This window comes from Gymnoscopelus microlampas (genome assembly GCF_963454915.1).
Source record: "Gymnoscopelus microlampas genome assembly, chromosome: 18".
NCBI lineage: Eukaryota > Metazoa > Chordata > Actinopteri > Myctophiformes > Myctophidae > Gymnoscopelus > Gymnoscopelus microlampas.
The window spans coordinates 12,650,119-12,667,903 of record NC_139955.1 but is presented as its reverse complement, the minus strand read 5'-3'; the positions used below and the strand labels follow the sequence as shown (position 1 = coordinate 12,667,903).

At 41.8% G+C, this 17,785-nt stretch overlaps 2 protein-coding genes across 2 annotated transcripts in view; one reads left to right on the top strand and one right to left on the bottom strand.

Moving 5' to 3' along the window:
- LOC311033934 (glycogen phosphorylase, brain form-like) overlaps window positions 1–10,278 on the top strand; it is a gene marked incomplete at both ends in the record, with an annotated part of 18,160 nt that extends 7,882 nt beyond the window's left edge. The window contains 12 exons of the mRNA XM_084041669.1: window positions 277–378; window positions 745–892; window positions 2,559–2,617; window positions 2,744–2,885; window positions 3,166–3,373; window positions 3,822–3,956; window positions 4,202–4,268; window positions 4,392–4,553; window positions 4,714–4,757; window positions 5,177–6,228; window positions 7,854–8,039; window positions 9,659–10,278. Coding sequence (XP_083897795.1) covers window positions 277–378; window positions 745–892; window positions 2,559–2,617; window positions 2,744–2,885; window positions 3,166–3,373; window positions 3,822–3,956; window positions 4,202–4,268; window positions 4,392–4,553; window positions 4,714–4,757; window positions 5,177–6,228; window positions 7,854–8,039; window positions 9,659–10,278 — 2,925 coding nt within the window. The remainder of the gene's footprint in view (window positions 1–276; window positions 379–744; window positions 893–2,558; window positions 2,618–2,743; window positions 2,886–3,165; window positions 3,374–3,821; window positions 3,957–4,201; window positions 4,269–4,391; window positions 4,554–4,713; window positions 4,758–5,176; window positions 6,229–7,853; window positions 8,040–9,658) is intronic.
- A 2,226-nt stretch (window positions 10,279–12,504) lies between these two features.
- On the bottom strand, window positions 12,505–17,255 carry rpl26 (ribosomal protein L26). The gene is made up of 4 exons (XM_084041209.1): window positions 17,218–17,255; window positions 15,854–16,025; window positions 15,353–15,493; window positions 12,505–12,674 (listed from the first exon to the last, which is right to left on the bottom strand). Exons 2-4 carry the CDS (start codon window positions 16,019–16,021, stop codon window positions 12,546–12,548), a joined length of 438 nt encoding a protein of 145 aa, XP_083897335.1. The 5' UTR covers window positions 16,022–16,025; window positions 17,218–17,255; the 3' UTR covers window positions 12,505–12,545.
- Between the last annotated feature and the right edge of the window lie 530 nt (window positions 17,256–17,785).

Below are 17,785 nucleotides of genomic sequence, written 5' to 3'. Positions count from 1 at the left end.
ACAACCTTAGCACAAAGACAATACTGGAAGACCATAACTAAGGACGGTCAGTTCTCTATCGATCACTGACAGTATTCTCTCTCAATTCTCTCTTACTCGCTCACTCACTCACTCTCTTTTTTTCTCCTCTCTTTTTTCCTCCGACACTTTTGGGCCCTTTACCACTTGAGCCGATGGGCTCAAGCCCTTGTAAGCCCATTTGTTAAAACAGCCCTGAGTACAACTCCTACTACTAGCAGTACTAATAATACTAACTGGTATATATTTGTGTTCTAGAAAATCGGGGAGGACTTCCTGACAGACATGTCCCACCTGAAGAAGCTGCTAGACTTCATCGATGACGATGTTTTCATCAGAGACGTGGCCAAAGTTAAACAGGTACAGACCTCATTTGTCTGTCTATTTATCTGTCTGTCCATGTGTGCAATAACAGTTAGTCCAAAGGGTACGATCACATATACACAAATCAAACATTTGCTTCCCATTCACTTGCATCCTATGCAAGCAAAGGGGCTGAGATTCTAGCGGCAATGAAAAGTTTGACGCAGATTTCACATCGGCAGGCATTGGCCACTCTCCTGCATTCGTGCATGTGTGACCGTAATTTATACTCCATAGTTAAACACAATCTGTTCTTGTCAGCAAACAATAACATAGCCAGTGTGAAGGAATATAAATTTAGCTTTACAATAGCCTTTCTATTCTGCTTGGTTTTGTTCTATTGTATTGTATTTGTGTTATCAGGAGAACAAGCGGAAGTTTGCAGCGTATCTGGAGAAAACATACCAGGTGAAGATAAATCCAGAGTCTATCTTCGATGTTCATGTGAAGAGGATCCACGAGCACAAGAGGCAGCTGCTCAACTGTCTGCACGTCATTACCCTGTACAACCGTAAGGCTGACACTGTGCTCTGGAGCAAGGCATCCTTTCTGTACATCTAGGTTCTACTCTTAAGTGGTGGCCACTCACAGAGAGACATAGATGGGCCCTATCTTGTGCGCCGCCTTACATCTTTTTCCTAAACTCTTTTGCCAATTTTTACTATTTTGAAAAACATTTTAAAATAGTTGAAATAGCCGATCTACAAGCTCACAATGTGTCGATGTAGATCGGCTAGTTGAACTATTTCAAAATGTTTTTCAAAATAGTAAAATATGGCTAATACGTTTAGGGATAAGAGGTAAGGCGGCGTGTAAGATAGGGCCCATATCAGTCCATTCTGGTTTTATTTTTTTCAATATACAATATATTTTTAGATTTTTTCTTTTTTCACACAACATTACAGCACTACATTACAGAAAACAAAATGGACAATTACATTTAAACATTACAAGACAATCACAAAAGGACAACACACAATGACAATAACATCAACACTACTCCTCTCCAGATTCTTCCATTAAATGTGACAGGTTATTGTTTTACATATATTGTATAAAACGGCCCCACACCTCCTGAAACAACTCTTGTTTGTCCTTGAGAATATACATGATTTTTTCCAGAGGTAGACAGTTCCCTGAACCACTGTGCAATGCTTGGTTTGTCCGGCCTCTTAAAGGTCAATGCTATTACTCTTTTAGCTTGTTAAAGACAAATATCTATAAATATTCTCTCATTGCACTTTATTCAGTGTCCAACTGGATAGAGGCCTAGCAGAAAGAATTTTGGTTCTGGTACAATTAATTAACAAGATCGTTCGTATTTCCTGCCCAATCTCCCTCCAAAACTCTTCCAATCTTGGACATGACCATTAACAGTGGAACAATGTACCTCTATCTTCACTGCATCTGGTGCATAAGTCCGGAATATTGTTATTAAACTTATTAAGCTCCACTGGTGTGATGTACACTCATATATTTCAATTCATACATACTTCAGTTCAGCCGCTATCTCATTGGTGTGTTATTTAGTGAGATGAGTTGGTTTAGTGTTTGGTTGGTTTCACCAGACAAACCTTTCTTTATACGTCTATCTTGTGTTTGTAGAAAGGTTTCTTAAAATTGTGGGTGTCTGATCAAAAGACAAGATAACTAACTGAACACAGAAATCAGTTGAGTTGCATTTTGCCGTATGAATCAGACACACATGATGTCATGTGTCTCTGATTCACATGGCAAAATGCCTGTAAGATATATCAATCTATATCGCCTGGGAGTTGAACTCGCAGCCTTTGGAACCAATGTCATGATCATGTTGAGCGACCCGGAGAAAATAAAAATCAGAGGTGTCTTTACACTGAGACTTACACAACCAACAGCGTTGCACTTACTAAGCTCTATTAAGCATTTCCAACTACTAGAGGGTGACAGAAACTGCAATACATTTGTAAAATACACCAAAGTAACTGGGCTACAGCAACCCCTAAAGACAAACTGTGCATAAAATCTAATAGGTATGATAAATTAATCTGACTTCATAATTCCTGCCAGCTCAAAGAATCTGGGCATTTCTTCTCACTTGTACCTATACAGTATTTAGGTTAAAGTGGTAGCACATACGACTGATTTGTTATTAATTAAAAAGGTTTTAAAACTCAATTGTTTTCTTGTTCTTTCAGGCATCAAGAAAGATCCCAGCAAGCACTTTGTGCCCAGGACAGTACTGATTGGAGGAAAGGTACAATGACACTTAGATAACAAAGAGCTACCAAGAAACCAAAATGTATAAAATGTAAACAAATTACTCTCTATACAGTACTACTATTACTACCAGTGATTGTGTTTCCTCCTCTGATCCAAATAGGCGAGCCCAGGCTGCCACATGGCCAAGATGACCATTAAGCTGATCACATCGGTGGGTGAGGTGGTGAACAACGACCCCACGGTGGGAAACAGACTGAAGGTCATCTACCTGGAGAACTACAGGGTGTCTCTGGCTGAGAAAGGTACTCAGATCAGTGGATGAGAGGATAGGAGAGCTGTGCTGCCTTCAATTAGCACTTGATTAGTGGCATTAGAAGCAAAGATTTCAGTTAAAAGTGTTTGCTTTGAAAATATATATTCAAAGATTTGCCAAAATGTTCACGATTTTTCAAAAATAGCAGATCTACAAGCTTGCAGCGTGAGCTTGTATATATGCTATTTTTGAATAGCCAAAGAAATCTAAAATGACACAGATGCTTTCCCGGTTTCTATGGGTTAACGCAGTATGTGTACTGTTTCCAGTGATCCCAGCAGCAGACCTGTCTGAGCAGATCTCCACGGCTGGTACCGAGGCCTCTGGGACAGGAAACATGAAGTTCATGCTGAACGGAGCTCTGACCATCGGCACCATGTATGGAGCCAACGTAGAGATGGCGGAAGAAGCCGGGGAGGAGAACCTCTTCATCTTCGGTATGAGGGTGAAGGACGTGGACGAGATGGACCAGAACGGGTGAGAAGATTAATTTGCTTTTGGGCAATTTTTATGATTTTTTAAAATGAGCTTGAATCTACTGTATATGTGATGTAATTTAGACAATAAATTAAGGTACACTTAAATTATTTGAATGCCTATTGTAGCAGTCAAAAACATGGTATTACATTTTATAATATGGAACAAAGAAGAGCATTCAGATCTCCCTCACAGTCATAAATCATCTGAACAAGACAGGGTCTAACAGTGTGGCTTCCCTGCGCAATCTGAAGCTACGTTTAACAAGTTACTGGGTGTGTAGTTTGTGAAGCAGCAATGATGTGCTAATGTCCTAATGAATATGTGTGTGTGTGTGTGTGTGTGTGTGTGTGTGTGTGTGTGTGTGTGTGTGTGTGTGTGTGTGTGTGTGTGTGTGTGTGTGTGTGTGTGTGTGTGTGTGTGTGTGTGTGCATGCGTGTGTGTCCAGGTACAATGCCAGAGAGTACTATGATGGTCTCCCAGAGCTGAGGCAGGTCATAGATCAGATCCAGAGCGGATGCTTCAGTCCCTTGCAGCCTGATCTGTTTCAAGACGTTGTCGACATGCTAATGAACCACGACTGGTAGGAACAGGAGGGAGGGGCCGGAGCAAGGAATTCTGGGAGCTCAGGGCAGGACCTAATCATGGGTGTAAAAACAAAAAAAAAGATCTTCACTGATGCCCATTAAGGGAAATGTTGTTACAACAGCAATAATAATAAGTCGATTTTTTTATTTTTAAACACCACTTAATCAAGTCCATGCGTCAAATTTCAGAATATGCACGTTTGTGTTCTCTGTTCCTCTCTCTCTCTCTCTCTCTCTGCAGGTTCAAGGTGTTCGCTGACTATGAGGCCTACATTCACAGCCAGAACAAAGTCAGTGAGCTGTACAAGGTATTTGACTGGGAAACATTTAGGACATTTAGAACATTCTATTTTGATCTCAAGGTCAAGGTCCTTCCTTACATGGAGACTGAATGAGTTAACTCTCCAACGTCCTGTGTCTGTCCTCACCAGAACCCCAAGGAATGGACTCGCAAGGTGATCAGGAACATCGCAGGTTCTGGGAAGTTCTCCAGTGATCGGACCATCTCCCAGTATGCCACAGAGATCTGGGGGGTGGAGCCTTCTGACATCAAAATCCCGCTCCCTAACAAACCGCTGTTTGAGTCCTGCAAGGTATGAGGCGTTACACAATGAGGCAACACAACACACCACTTTTTATTTGAATGATTTGATGATAGATCTGGGTGATATCATTATGTTGTGTAAAACATTTTTTTAAGTGTATTTAAAATACTAAATGTTACATTCAAATGTTTCTTGTGTGTTGCTAAAGATGACCATCAAAGAGCCTGACTCCAAGGACTCTGAAGACTCTGGGTGAGTTGATAAAACTTAATTGCACAAATAGATTTAGCCTGGCAATCCGAACAGCCCAATATTATGCAACAAAACACTGCTGGGGCTTCCCACAAAAGCAAGAAGATACAGTAAGCTATGCATCAGTAATGGTTATTGATAGATTGCTTTATCATTTTACAAACAGTCAGTTATGCCAGCTCTTGTGCTAGTTACCGTATTCTGTGCTAGTTACCGTATTCTGTGCTAGTTTCCGTATTCTTTCACTTCACTTCAATCTAAGTTTACAGGTGTAAAAGAGTCTGTGAAATTATTGCAAACCACCCACAAATTGCAGTTATTCTTTAAGATAGATATAAGACTAGGAGTAAATTATACACAAAGTACATAATAAAGCTTTGAACAAGTTCCTCAGTCTCTTGTTCAAATCACAATCACAGCTCGCCTCACGCTGCTAAGGGGAGCAGCAGAAGCAAGAGGAGCAGGGAGGAACCAGGGCAAGGGCTACTGATGGAGGATGAGCTGGCCAGGAAGCAGAAGGAGCTAGATGAGCTGAACCAGTTGATCGCCCACAAGAAGGCCTTGGTGTTGCCCCTAGACCCCTGGGCAGCAGAGCCAGGCCCAAGTACCTGGATCGACTACGGCCATGGACGGCGGCCTGCCAAGCAGGTCCGGTCCATTCTGAAGAAACGGTTCGATAGTCCTGGCCGGTACTCCCCATCCCCTCTGGACCCTAGAAGACCCTACGATGAGCTGGACAGACGCTATTACAATGGCGGCGGACCCAATCAGGAACAACCTTACAACGGCCCCTACAGTGAGAGCTACATGGATCGTCCCTCTGGCGAACACAACTTTCACACCCGCCTATATGGCGATAGTCCCCGTGGCCGCCGCCCCTACAGAAACCAATCCTATGTCAACTGCTTGTACACCACACCGTACGTTTATGAAGATCCCTGTGAAGACCGGCATTACGATCACCTGGAGGATGATCAACCCAATTTGGACAGTCCACCTCCTCCTCCTTCCGACCTGCACCAAGGTTCCTCACCCCCTCCTCCTAAGCCTGCTCTTCCTCCTCAAGCCAGACAGTCCTCTGTCCTCACCTCCTCCTCCTCCAGCTCTACTGAACCTCCATCCAGCTCCTCCTACCCTCATGATGCCGTACCTCACTTGAGCCAACAGTCCCCTCCTTTTAGACCGCCGGCTCCCAAAGAACCTCCAAGCCCTCCCCAGCTCAGCCCTCCCCATCAACTAGCCGCTAGTCAGTCATCTGCTGGTCAAACGGCATCCGAGAAATTTGAGCCGTTCCTTGACAGCGCAAGTCCCATGATCTCTGACGACGACGCGCTGCCCCGCGACCGAGCCAAATCTACCAGAAGAGTTCGGTTCAATTTATCAGCAGACTCAGCGTCCACCTCCAGTCTGCAGGGCTCAGCAAACAGTGAAGATGACATCAAGGCCGACCAGAAAGATGAGGTAGGACTTAGTGAAAATGAAATTAATGAATAGTAACGTAATTTTGCATTTTAGAGTTGTCCAAAGAAACATTTGGTTGCAGACTGTTTTAAATAAAAACACAACAAAAGTGTGCTTATTTGATATGCTCTTTGTGGATAATAATGCCTCCTCTGTATTTGCCGATTGTGCATGCCATTTTAATGTTCTTTAGTCAGTTTATTGTGTAAGCTCCGGTCTAGCCCGGAAGCTCTCAACTCCATCTCTACTTCTGCTACTGTACTTGTGTGTGGGTGTGTGTGTGTGTGTGTGTGTGGGTGTGTGCGTGCGTGCGTGCGTGCGTGCGTGCGTGTGTTGCAGCTGGATCAATCCAACCAGTGGTTACCTGAGAAGAGGGAGGAGCACAACAAGGAAACACTGGGTTGCAAAAACGAGGATAGCAACATTATCCCGCTAGTACAGTACCAATACAGAGGTAGAGAAAACATGAGACAAAAACAAAATACAATTATATTGAATCACACACCCATTTCGACAAATGACACATTTTAAACCACATTTGTTTTGCCTTTGTATGATGACACAAGTAATCTAAAAGTAATTGTTGATTAGGTTTTTTTTTTTGTACCTGAATAGACTAAAGATTGCACCCCACGGCTGACACAGCCCTTGGTAGGCCACCCAGCCTGGCAGAGTTCTGCTCAAAGTGCTGTACAACACAGCAAACAAAAATAAACGGATAAAAAACAACAGGTTAAACAAAAACATCAGCAACGTGTTGTATAATACCGTGCAGCAGAAAGGAACAATACATTAAAAACTAAATCTAAAACATTCAGTGCCAGGAAGAAAAGAGGACATTGGTCTGTCAAATGTTCTCCACTTTATATCAGTTATTTCAAGGTGGACAATCAGGGCTAGAAATATTGTTTTCACCACTGTCCAAAAGCGTATTTTCCAAGAACAAATGCTAATTAATGTGGTTGCCCGAAAGGGCAGCACACTATAGTACTTGGTCGACTTTACTTATTTATATTATAAACTTTATTTTGTCCCGCTACACAGTTTTGGCGGCACACACTGGAGCCATATGTCAAATCGACCGGCTTCACTGGGAATCGTGTGCTGCCATTTTGCTAAGCGATACGCTGTATAGTTTAATTTATATCAATTTATAAGTGAATACATTTTCCCATTGACGAGTGGGAAAATGCGAAAACTCACATTCAAGTATTTTTCTCTCGGAAACCGTAAGGGCTATTTCTTAAAATTAAAACTAATTAATGAAAACATATATCCCGAACGCAGGATCCGATCAGCACCAAATCTGAATTGCACGTCGTATGGCCTCTGATGCTGTTCCTCCCAGTGTATTCCTCGGGTCCCGGCGGCCGCAACCCACGACTCGTGCCGGGGCAACCACACTTGCGACTTTCCAGTTATTACTTTTTCTTTTCTTTTCAATTAATATATAAAAAAAACGCACAGTTGACTTACAGTTGATGGACTTCAAAACTGTTTAAAACGGTTGTGACCTACACAAATGTAGCTCACACAGTGTCGTCTCTTTTGACCTCAGTAGAACTGAGTCATTTTATCTCATGCTGGTTTAAGCCTACTTGGTTGGGAACCCGTGTTTGGATGTGCCACCCCCAGCTTTAGACGAAAGCCCTGCAGACCCAGACATCGGCCCCCACAACCTGTGGGACGTCCTGTCAGAGACAGAGGATGGCGCTACAGGGGCCCTCCAGGGTCTCCACTCTTCACCATCAGCTTCACCGAGCCGCAGCCAGTCTCCTGACAGCCCCGCTTGGTCTCAGCTGGATGAGGCCGACACCCAAGGTACTGGTCAGGGATGCATCCAGTATCCCTCAGCTTCCACCCCTTTCCGGAGGTCTCAGAGGGTCCGCAGACCCCCAGACATGTTTGGCGATTGGTTGGAAAGACATTGTTCCTGAATTAGCTAGTGGTGAGATCATTGTTCCTGAAACAGGGTAAGAATGAGCCCTTATCTCACCAAGAGTGACGGTAGTCCACCCGAAACTCAACTTTAAAAAAAAGAGAGAAATGTTATGTTGAATGACACAGTTTCTTTTTCTAGTTTAACATGGCCATTCTTTGTCTGAAACACATATTCATGAAATGGCCTGCTGAAGACAGAAAATATGTTTGTAGAAAGTATTTGGAACAGCTAAGTTAAAACAAATGTTGTAGAAATTGCATAATAGTGAGATACACTATGGTTGTTAATGAAGTGGCTGTTTTGTTTCGTTTAACATAAGCATTTGTTACATTAAGTACAATGTGACAGCAAATAAACAACAGCCACAAAAACGTTTTCAAGTCTCATCATTACTGAAGAAAGGCATATACTTTCTTCTATTCCCTGAGCTATCTTAACGGTTGCACAGCATGGACCGAGAAGGGCCCACTCATGCGCTTCAGCCAACGCATTTGAAATGCATCCATTTCAACAACATTTCCCATGTTATCTTGCGTACCTGTGGGCAGTTCCGGCGTGAGTGACTTTCTTTTAATCACTAGCTACAGTAGGTTTCCACTGCAGGGTCAAACGTCTGAATTAATCTCTGGCCTAAAGACAAGTCACAGTCAGTAAAAATCTTTAAATTAATCAAATTACAAATCCTAAACATTGGCTATCCATTTACTCACATACAGTATATTTACAAAAACGCAGTATGACTTTCTTCCTTTCTCTATCCTTTAGCTCTGTTCTGAGCATTTCATTTCCCAAAAGATAATAACACGATTCAGAAAGAATGGTTATTTCAGGACAGGCCCTCTGACCAGCTGATTAGTATATTGTTATACACTAAACCAGTGGTTCTGGAATATTTCCTGTTGTAAATTGTATGTATTTGGAACCCCATTTGAAAAGATGTTGTACCAGGGCCCCCATAATGCATTTGCAGTTTTAAATTTATTCCAAATTTTTCATAATTCTTCAAGATGTTTCTAAACAAAATTAAAAAATAGCACATTTATAGTACAAGGTCACAACGCATCGCACCGCGTTGTGACTTTGTAGAGTGGATATTTTCAAACAGCCTAAATAAGATATCTCAAATAGGGTTAAAGTGGTTCAACAGATTTTTATGCTACTGTATATTGACAGATTTAGCTGAGGACCCCCTGGAAGCCCCTTAAGACCTCCTGGGGGTCCCCGGATCCCACTTTGAGAACTACTGCTCTAAACCACTTATACAATATTATAAGGAATCTCATCAGTTTATTTTAGATGATGTGTTTTTTGGTGTTTACTGTAAAGGGTCCTGACTTCAAGGACACAACACAAACGTTGAGTCTGGGTTGAAACCAGATAATAGCCACTCTCTTGGACCATGCCAACAGATTGGTTACAAAAGGCTACAAAACTAAAAAGTTGAATCACTGCAAGAGGCTTTGTAACTCAGACCTCGTCCTGTCAACTTCCCCCCTAGGCAACCCTCTGAGCAGCAAACCCAAGAATGTGTGGGTCTGTGGCGACTTGCCCATGGCCAAGGCTGATGTCAGTGCCATGTCCCTGGCCCCGGAGGAGGGTATGCAGCTGGGCATGGACCCCAACAACGTGGCCATCTGGTGGATGAACAAACTGGACATGACCTGGCCCCAGCTCCTGCCCCTGCTCCACCAACTGAAGGTGAATTGGCCCAATCCTGACATGCTGATCGTTCACCTGGGGGGCAACGACTTGAGCACGGACAGCCCCACGGATCTCCTGGCCTCAATGAAGAATGACCTGACCTCAATGAGAGGCATCTTCCCACAGTGTCTGCTGGTGTGGTCCAACATTCTGCCCCGCATGGTGTGGGACCACTCGTCCGACGCCGACGAGGTGGAGCTGGTCAGAAGCACGGTGAACCGTCGCATCCACAGCATCATCACGGAGCTTGGCGGGACCACTCTGGCCCATGACAACATCTGGTGCGGGTCCAACAAGGAGCTGTATTGTGCTAATGGGGTACACCTGTCGTTGAAGGGAGTCTATACGTTCAACTTGAACCTGCAGGGTTTTCTGGAGAAGTGGGAGATGGAGGTGAACAACGAGGGGCATAGTTAACAAGTGTGTATTTTGACTTTGTCAATGCCGGGCAGAAAACTTGTGTCTCTGCATTTCATCTTTTTTCATAAATGAATACCCTATTTTATACTCACGCAAAAGTAGCTAGAATAGCTCACAATGTGCTGCATTGCTATGTGCTAGTTTCATTATTTTGGGAAGGGGTCACAAAATTGGGATGCCAGAGTTAATGTGGTTAAATTGTTTTCTGTTTCATTACACTTTGAAGTGATCTTTAGGCACATACTCAAAGCTATACTCACTAAATGTTTGTTGTTGAAAAGTCGTTAATTCCCAATGTTGTGCTGTGATAGAACCCAAATATGGACATGCCTGATGTCACAATTCTGACATCATAGGGTGCCTGCCAAAGATTCTGGTTGGGTGTCTACCAACACTGATCTATGGGACCCAACAATAATTGCTAATGCCAAATCCTGAATGTAGGCCTATATTTAAACCAATATGAGTAATTTCTTAATAAGGTCATGCTTGAAGATATGTGAACCCTTTTGGGATAGTCTGTTTCTCACATTTCAGGCTAACTTAATCAGAAAAAGCACTGTTTCTCACATTTCAGGCTAAACTCAGTTTAGATGAAAATATAATAAAACTGCTTACATATGAGGAAAAACTGTCTGATCCAAAACGGTTCACATACTTTCAAGTATGACTGCAGTTGTCTTACAATACAAGTAGTCTACTGTAGGGTCCTTACGTGTTTGCAGACTACCAGGCCTTTAAGTATGGGACCCTAAAATTCCATTATGAATTTAAGCTGCAACAAAGCATCAGAAGCCATTGGGCAGTGGAGAAACCCCTTACTCCATTCCTGGCTATACTATAGCTTGGGGAATATTTTGACAGCCTTAATTCCACCATACATTTTGCCATTATCTTCTATTTATAAATATATAATTGTTTTGAAATGTGGGTTAAATATCCCTTTAATGTTATTAGCCATTATACTGTAGCCTATTAACTCCAACTGAAATTATTTGATTACTACAAAATGACACATCCTGTGATCATATGTGAACCAAGTCATTTTAAAAGAACGCACTGTAATTCAACCATTTCTCAATAAAACAAATACATGAAAATATTAAACATCAAATAAGTCTGTTTATTTTGCTCTTCATTAGAAATTGCAATATTTTGTTTACACCATATGTAATTTAGTGGATCAACTGGAATTTCAATCATTAAAAATGCAGCAATCGCTTTGTCAGCTCATAGGCAACACTTTGTTTGAAAGTCAGCCACTGATTTGCTAGCGTTGGGGAACATGTTTCCGTTTTTGTCTCTATAATTTTAGCTTACCATGATTTTGATTAATAGTCCGGAGTTAGTTTGCACCAGACACCTGTTGAAGAGATTGCACTGTATTGGGGTTGAGTACTTAATCCACCAGCACTGATGATTTCTGACAATCACATATTAGTCTTGAACTGAAACAAAAACATACTTAGTATGTTGACATTACACTGCTCCACGAGCCCGTCTTTCAGTAATAACCACATTTACCTGAAAACATTCATATCACATGGCTGCACAAGATGCATTTCCGTCTTTAGCAATCACTGGTTCCTTTTAGCATTTGGCGCCCCTTAGTGCTGGATATGACCCCCATTATAAGTCGCATATCAGCTTTCATCACTCCATCAAAATTGTTTTTTTGTTAAGTAATCTGGGACGTCACCTGCCAAGTTTGTTCTTGTTCCCCAGTTGGATATGCTTTTTATACTAGAATTTCTTCTCTTTTTTAAACAAGTCTTACTGGGTTGAGCTACTGAAATAACCAATGTTAATGAAGTTTAACTGAAAGATCCAATATCAAGTATATATCAATACAAGGCACACCCTTTACAGCCCAGGATTGTTCTGAACAAAGGCTAGTTAATTAGGGTCATATTTAGATACAATATGAATTGTCTAAGTCCTTTCAAGGGCTGAGTCAATCATCTTAGACTAAAGAATACAACTGGCTGGTCCTTTATATTAAAATGGTCAACATGTTTAGATATCTACGGTATAATCGTTCTGTCAGACATCTAAAAACAGTGACTAAGATAAGCTCTTACGCTATACCAGCCTCTACTGTATACTAGTGTACGTTGAGCATTTATGGTAAATTTTGTCTCAACTTTTTGAACCGTTATAAATACTGCTTCTATACTGCTGCTTTTAGTGTACTTCTGATGAAAAAAACAACAGACAAGTGAATTCCATTTATACAACATTTATTGGATAGCAAAAGATCCTTTTCACTCCGCCATTTTCTCAATGGTCTCCTCCTTGTATTTGCCCTTCTCCTTTCCATCAGCGCGGGACTTGGCCTTGCGCTCCAGGATCTTCTTGCGGTCCTTGTCCAGTTTTAGCCTGGTGATGACCACCTAGGAAAGTAGAAAATATATATTTTAATGAAAAGGTCTCATTGTCTCATTAATCACTTAAGCCCCATGTTATGGGAGGCATGCGTTAATCCGACAGACCTTTTCTCCGACTATGTGGCATCCGCGTGCGGTTAGGGTTAGGGTGAGGGTTTGGTTCGGGTTTAGTATTGGAAACGTCGGAGCGCTGCGCTGTCGGAGGAATGCGCTGTCGGACTAACATACTGCACCCCCATGTTATACATTGTTGAACAATGGTGTTTAGCAAAAATAGCGAGCAAGCTCACAACTGTGATAGATCTGCCACTTTCCATTTTTGAAAATCAATCGATTAATTCGATTCACTCCCACCTATATTACTATTCTAGTCTTGCGAATTCATGCCCCAAACGCTGGGGAAAATAGATATTTCTTGAAGGAGCAACAGTGAGAACAAGAGGCCATTTTAATTATTCTTAACATGAATCCTAAGGATTGACGAAAGTATTCAGGTTAAAAATGATTGGCCATGTGAATAACTGATATACCACTTCCAAATACATTGGGTTCTCACTCTGGAAAAACTCAGCCTACATAAATCACATTTCAACAATTTTTTATAACCTTTGAGAGCGAGCAGTCCTCAATAGAATGATAGGATTAGAAATGTGTTACAAAGACAAATTACAAAAGTAATTCATCATAGCTTCAATACACCTGTCCAAGACACCTGTAATACACATTTGTTGTGACATTGCTAACTGGCCAGTTATACATGCATCACAAAATCAGCATTGTTAATCACAAATTGAGCTTCGGAGTTGAGATGGTGCAGCCAGCACCTCTAGTTTGAGAAATGGCTTAGAAGGGACATACGTCATTCTGCTTCTCTCAAAGAGTCAGCTTGAAAACAGTCAGAAGGGCTAGTTATTTATTCACCATATCGATTAAAGGCATACTAGAATTATCATGCACAGAATATTGATACAGATCCATAAACTCTGATGAAGCAACTTCATTAACAACTTATGCCGAATATTAGCCAATCTACAAGATCTCACAACTTCTCGTGATGCGATGTGTTGAAGGTTTTTATAGTACATTTTCGGTAAAAAAAAAACTATTCTCAAAATCATCAGTTAGACAAACATTAAATGCTCTTGTGGCCATGTAGGATGTAAAACCGAAATGCGCTTAGGGAATAAATTACACTTAAAACCATCCCTCGCTTGGAAGGCACAGATGAGTAAACCCCATCTCCTAAACAAGGTCGCCGCGGAGACACCACAGCGCACGCGCCTCAACTTTGCCACACAGGCCCAAGAACTGCTCCACACAAAACCAGTTGACACCTTCAAGGCTTCCTGTGTGAAGGCAAGATGGAGGGACCAGTGGATGCAGCAGAACTATCTAGGCTTCACCACTAGATCCAACACATGTTCTTGGCCAGCACCTCCCCCGCAAGGATTGGACAAACGTTGACACACTCGATTGGCTTTCCGCAACGACAGAAGACCTAAAACCATCCCTGGTCAAGTGTTTCATGATATTAATCAGACAGTAGACAGTATAGAATCTCATAAATGAAGCCAACATATTTCCACTTAGTGGGGTACAGATTTTTCCAACTTTCTTTCCCCTACAATCCTGTCTAACCACTTATTTGCATTTCAATATAGCGAAAGCGGCCATATGTACTGGATTATACACTATATTGAAACACAAGTGATCATCTAGGAGCTCTCCTCCAGATCCAAAAACAATGTAATCTACAGTAGGTACTTCTACTAGCCTATCTACACTTTGTTGACCGGGGTCCCCCACATTATATAAGTGGTACGCTCCTTTTACCCCTCTACTCCAAATCTCAACCGAAAACAGACCATGTACAAGCTCACGTGTCACAATGCGCTGTGAGCTGAACATTTACCACAGAATAGAGATGCAAGTCTTAGTCTTCATGTGGTTAAAAAGTCCACTCCATAGTATGAGAACACATTATGTAGTAGGCTTTATATGATGGGCTGTTTTTGCCATCCAAGACAACATTCAATCACGTTCCACATGCGGAATACAACTAAAGCCGACTTGTCTACTTTGCAAGAGAAAACAAGAAATACAAAACTAAGATGCAGCACGTATCTGGATGCTGGCAGTTATGCTGATGCCTGCAGTTAAAAGCAAAGTATTGCAGCTTCACAATAGAACAAAGCTGATAAACACTGATCTTCAAAATAAACCCTAATTCACTTGCTGTTTTACCGATTAGGTTTTGAAAAACTGGACCATACTTTTAGACTTGTGAAATCTACTGATATGCAAGAGAGCATACCCATTTTATAATTTCAAGACACAAAAGAGCAAGATGGTGGAAAAATTAAACTCTAGATAGTCACTGGGAAGTGAACGATGCCAGGCAGAGGCAGCAGCTACAGTTGACCAGCACTGCACAAAACAGTGACAGGCTCTGCAAATCAACCATGGTAATACTTAATTTAATATATTTGCTTACTTTGCTCGTTAAAAGCAACAATTCATGAGGACATGGCAGTAATGTGGGTGCAAAATTAGGGGCAGCACCGTTCAACTGTATATCCGCACACATCCCTACCCACCTCCTTTAAAAAAGGAATTCAAACAAAATTCCAGGTCCACTTGCGTTGTTGCTGCCAGTGAAATGTTCAACTACAAAGAAATCTCACCTTGCTGGGGTGGATTCCGACATGGACTGTGGTTCCGTTGGCCTTTTCCCTCTGAACCCGCTCAATGTAGATGACATATTTCTTCCTGTAGACCTGTACTACTTTGCCAATCTGCTGGCCTTTGTAGTGTCCACGGACCACCTTTGGAAGCACACAGAAAGAAAAAAAGGGTCAACTTAAGCCTCATTCACACACTGCAGTACACCTGTGTCACTTGCCAAAACAGAGCTGATCGTAAAGTTAAATGACACGATATATGTTTAGCTTGTAGATCAGTTATTTTGGCAAGCGACACCCTCACATGAGTATAGGCTTTAAACACTTAAACCCAATATACTAAATAGTGTAAAAGCTTAAAATGTGTAGCGGTGTGAGCTTGTAGATAGGTTTTATTTTAAAAAGATCTGCCTATGATATGCCCAAAATAGGGAAACCAGGTTGACAGTGGTTAACTGACTACAAAACATCTCTACCCTGAATGAATGCCTCAACCATCCTCACCTGGACCTCGTCATCTTTGCGGATGGGCATGGACCTCACGTTGTACTTCTGACGGAGCTCCTTGGAGAGGGGGGAGGACATAATCTTCCTACGGATGTGGGAAGGAGCATTGAAGTGCCTCTTGCGGTTCTTGCGCCGCGAGGATGAAACGAATGGATTCAGCTTCATGATGCTGCACAGAAAAGAAAGATGATCATTTACAATTTAGCAGACACTTATCCAGAGCGACTTAGAGCACGGTTGAAATAAATTGCACGAACTTAGTCAAACGACAAGATAAACAGTCACTAAACAGAGTGCAAAGAAAAACTGTCATGTGGCAAATAACTAGGATACCAGGTAAACAAACATTCAACTAACTTGACAGCTGTCTAAGCATGCTATAACATTGTTATCATTTGTGGACAAACAGAATATGTACATTTAAATTATTACTTTACAGTAAAACTACCTTAACACCACCTGACACAGTAAAAACATCAAGCAGAACACTTGACATGATGTGTTCTCAAATAGGACTATAGTAAGCTACTGCCAACATTCTTTTGGTCATGTAAAACATTAAAGCTATGGATTTTATCTGCTAAGTTACATTTTTATCAGGCCTTCTGATAAAGCAGTTGCATGCGAGGACTGGACCAGGTAACGATGAGCCAGACAGACAAACGGAACAAAACAGAACCACACTCCAATTCAACCACATATAGGGTAACGAGCTTTAACTATTATAATCTATCTCAGTGGTTTTCAAAGTGGGATACAGGGACCCTCTGTGTTACTTGAAGAGGTTCCAAAATGGACCCTTGCAGGTCTGGAACTCTAAGAGCATGCAAATTCAACCAAATGGGTCAGTTTGAACGCTCTCAAAGTCATGTGGGCTCCTTGAAATGAAGTAGTTTGAGAACCACTGATCTAACTCACGCTAGCTGTGCTACATGGTAGCATAACAGCACAGCTAGCTAGCAGGTAGCACTAGAGAACTCTACAGCCAATATTAGCACGGCTGCTAACTTCCAACACATTCCACTGCTGTATGAAGAGGTATTTCAGTTTAGTTTACCGTCTTGTTCACTAGCTATATCAACGAGGGACACTCGAATTTATCTCTGGAGCTTTTTAGTGTGTATCTGACCGTCCTAAACGCACCGACATGCGGATACAGACAGACAGACACTCGGACGGGGATGCTCGCAAACTGCTGCGGTTTACGGTATCATCTACATGGAACTTGACTCTCATATGCATCGTTCTCGAACCGTGACAAGATAAGTTTGCTATTCGGGCCATTGTGGGGTAACTTAGAGCACGGATGTTTATGATACATGAGGATAACTTTGGTGAAATTATCAGCGGTAAATTCTTACCCTGCCGATGTCTCCTCTATGGCCGGCGGAAAAGAGACTTGGCAACTACTTCCGCCTGCATTAGTTCACACGGGACTCCCGCGAGAACCGCGACGAAGAACGAGAACATTATCAGAGAGAGAGAGTTCTGACACTGACTTTTATTATTATGGGCATTACGATGGAAACGCACTGTTTAGATACAATTTATTTCTCGACACAATGTCACAGAAATTTTAAAGTGCTATTTTACCATACACGGCTTTGATTGATTGAATACTTTATTAACAGTTTGCAGAGACAAGCACAGGGAATTACAGTTCAATCCAAGGTCTGTAAAGTGGATTTTAAACCCAAGATGCCTATGTGGCTTGTTTCCATTGGGGTCCTTCGTACTCAATTCATAGAAACATTTAATGACAGATAAATATAGGCCACACTACTATGCAAAATATCATATAAACGGCTGCAACGATTGAATGGGGTCACTTGGTTCTTTTCTTAGTGTATAATAAAAACAAACATATATTATAGAATTCTTAAGTCATTTTCAAGGCAAGCAGATTGATATTCCTAATCTTCCGATTTC

Excerpts from the sequence above, each read along its gene's own strand:
- rpl26 (XM_084041209.1), bottom strand. The coding sequence starts at position 16,021 with ATGAAGCTGAATCCATTCGTTTCATCCTCGCGGCGCAAGAACCGCAAG. Across the intron at positions 15,494-15,853 it reads GCAAAGATGACGAGGTCCAG|GTGGTCCGTGGACACTACAA; the intron begins GTGAGGATGGTT and ends GTGCTTCCAAAG. Across the intron at positions 12,675-15,352 it reads TCGGAATCCACCCCAGCAAG|GTGGTCATCACCAGGCTAAA; the intron begins GTGAGATTTCTT and ends CTACTTTCCTAG.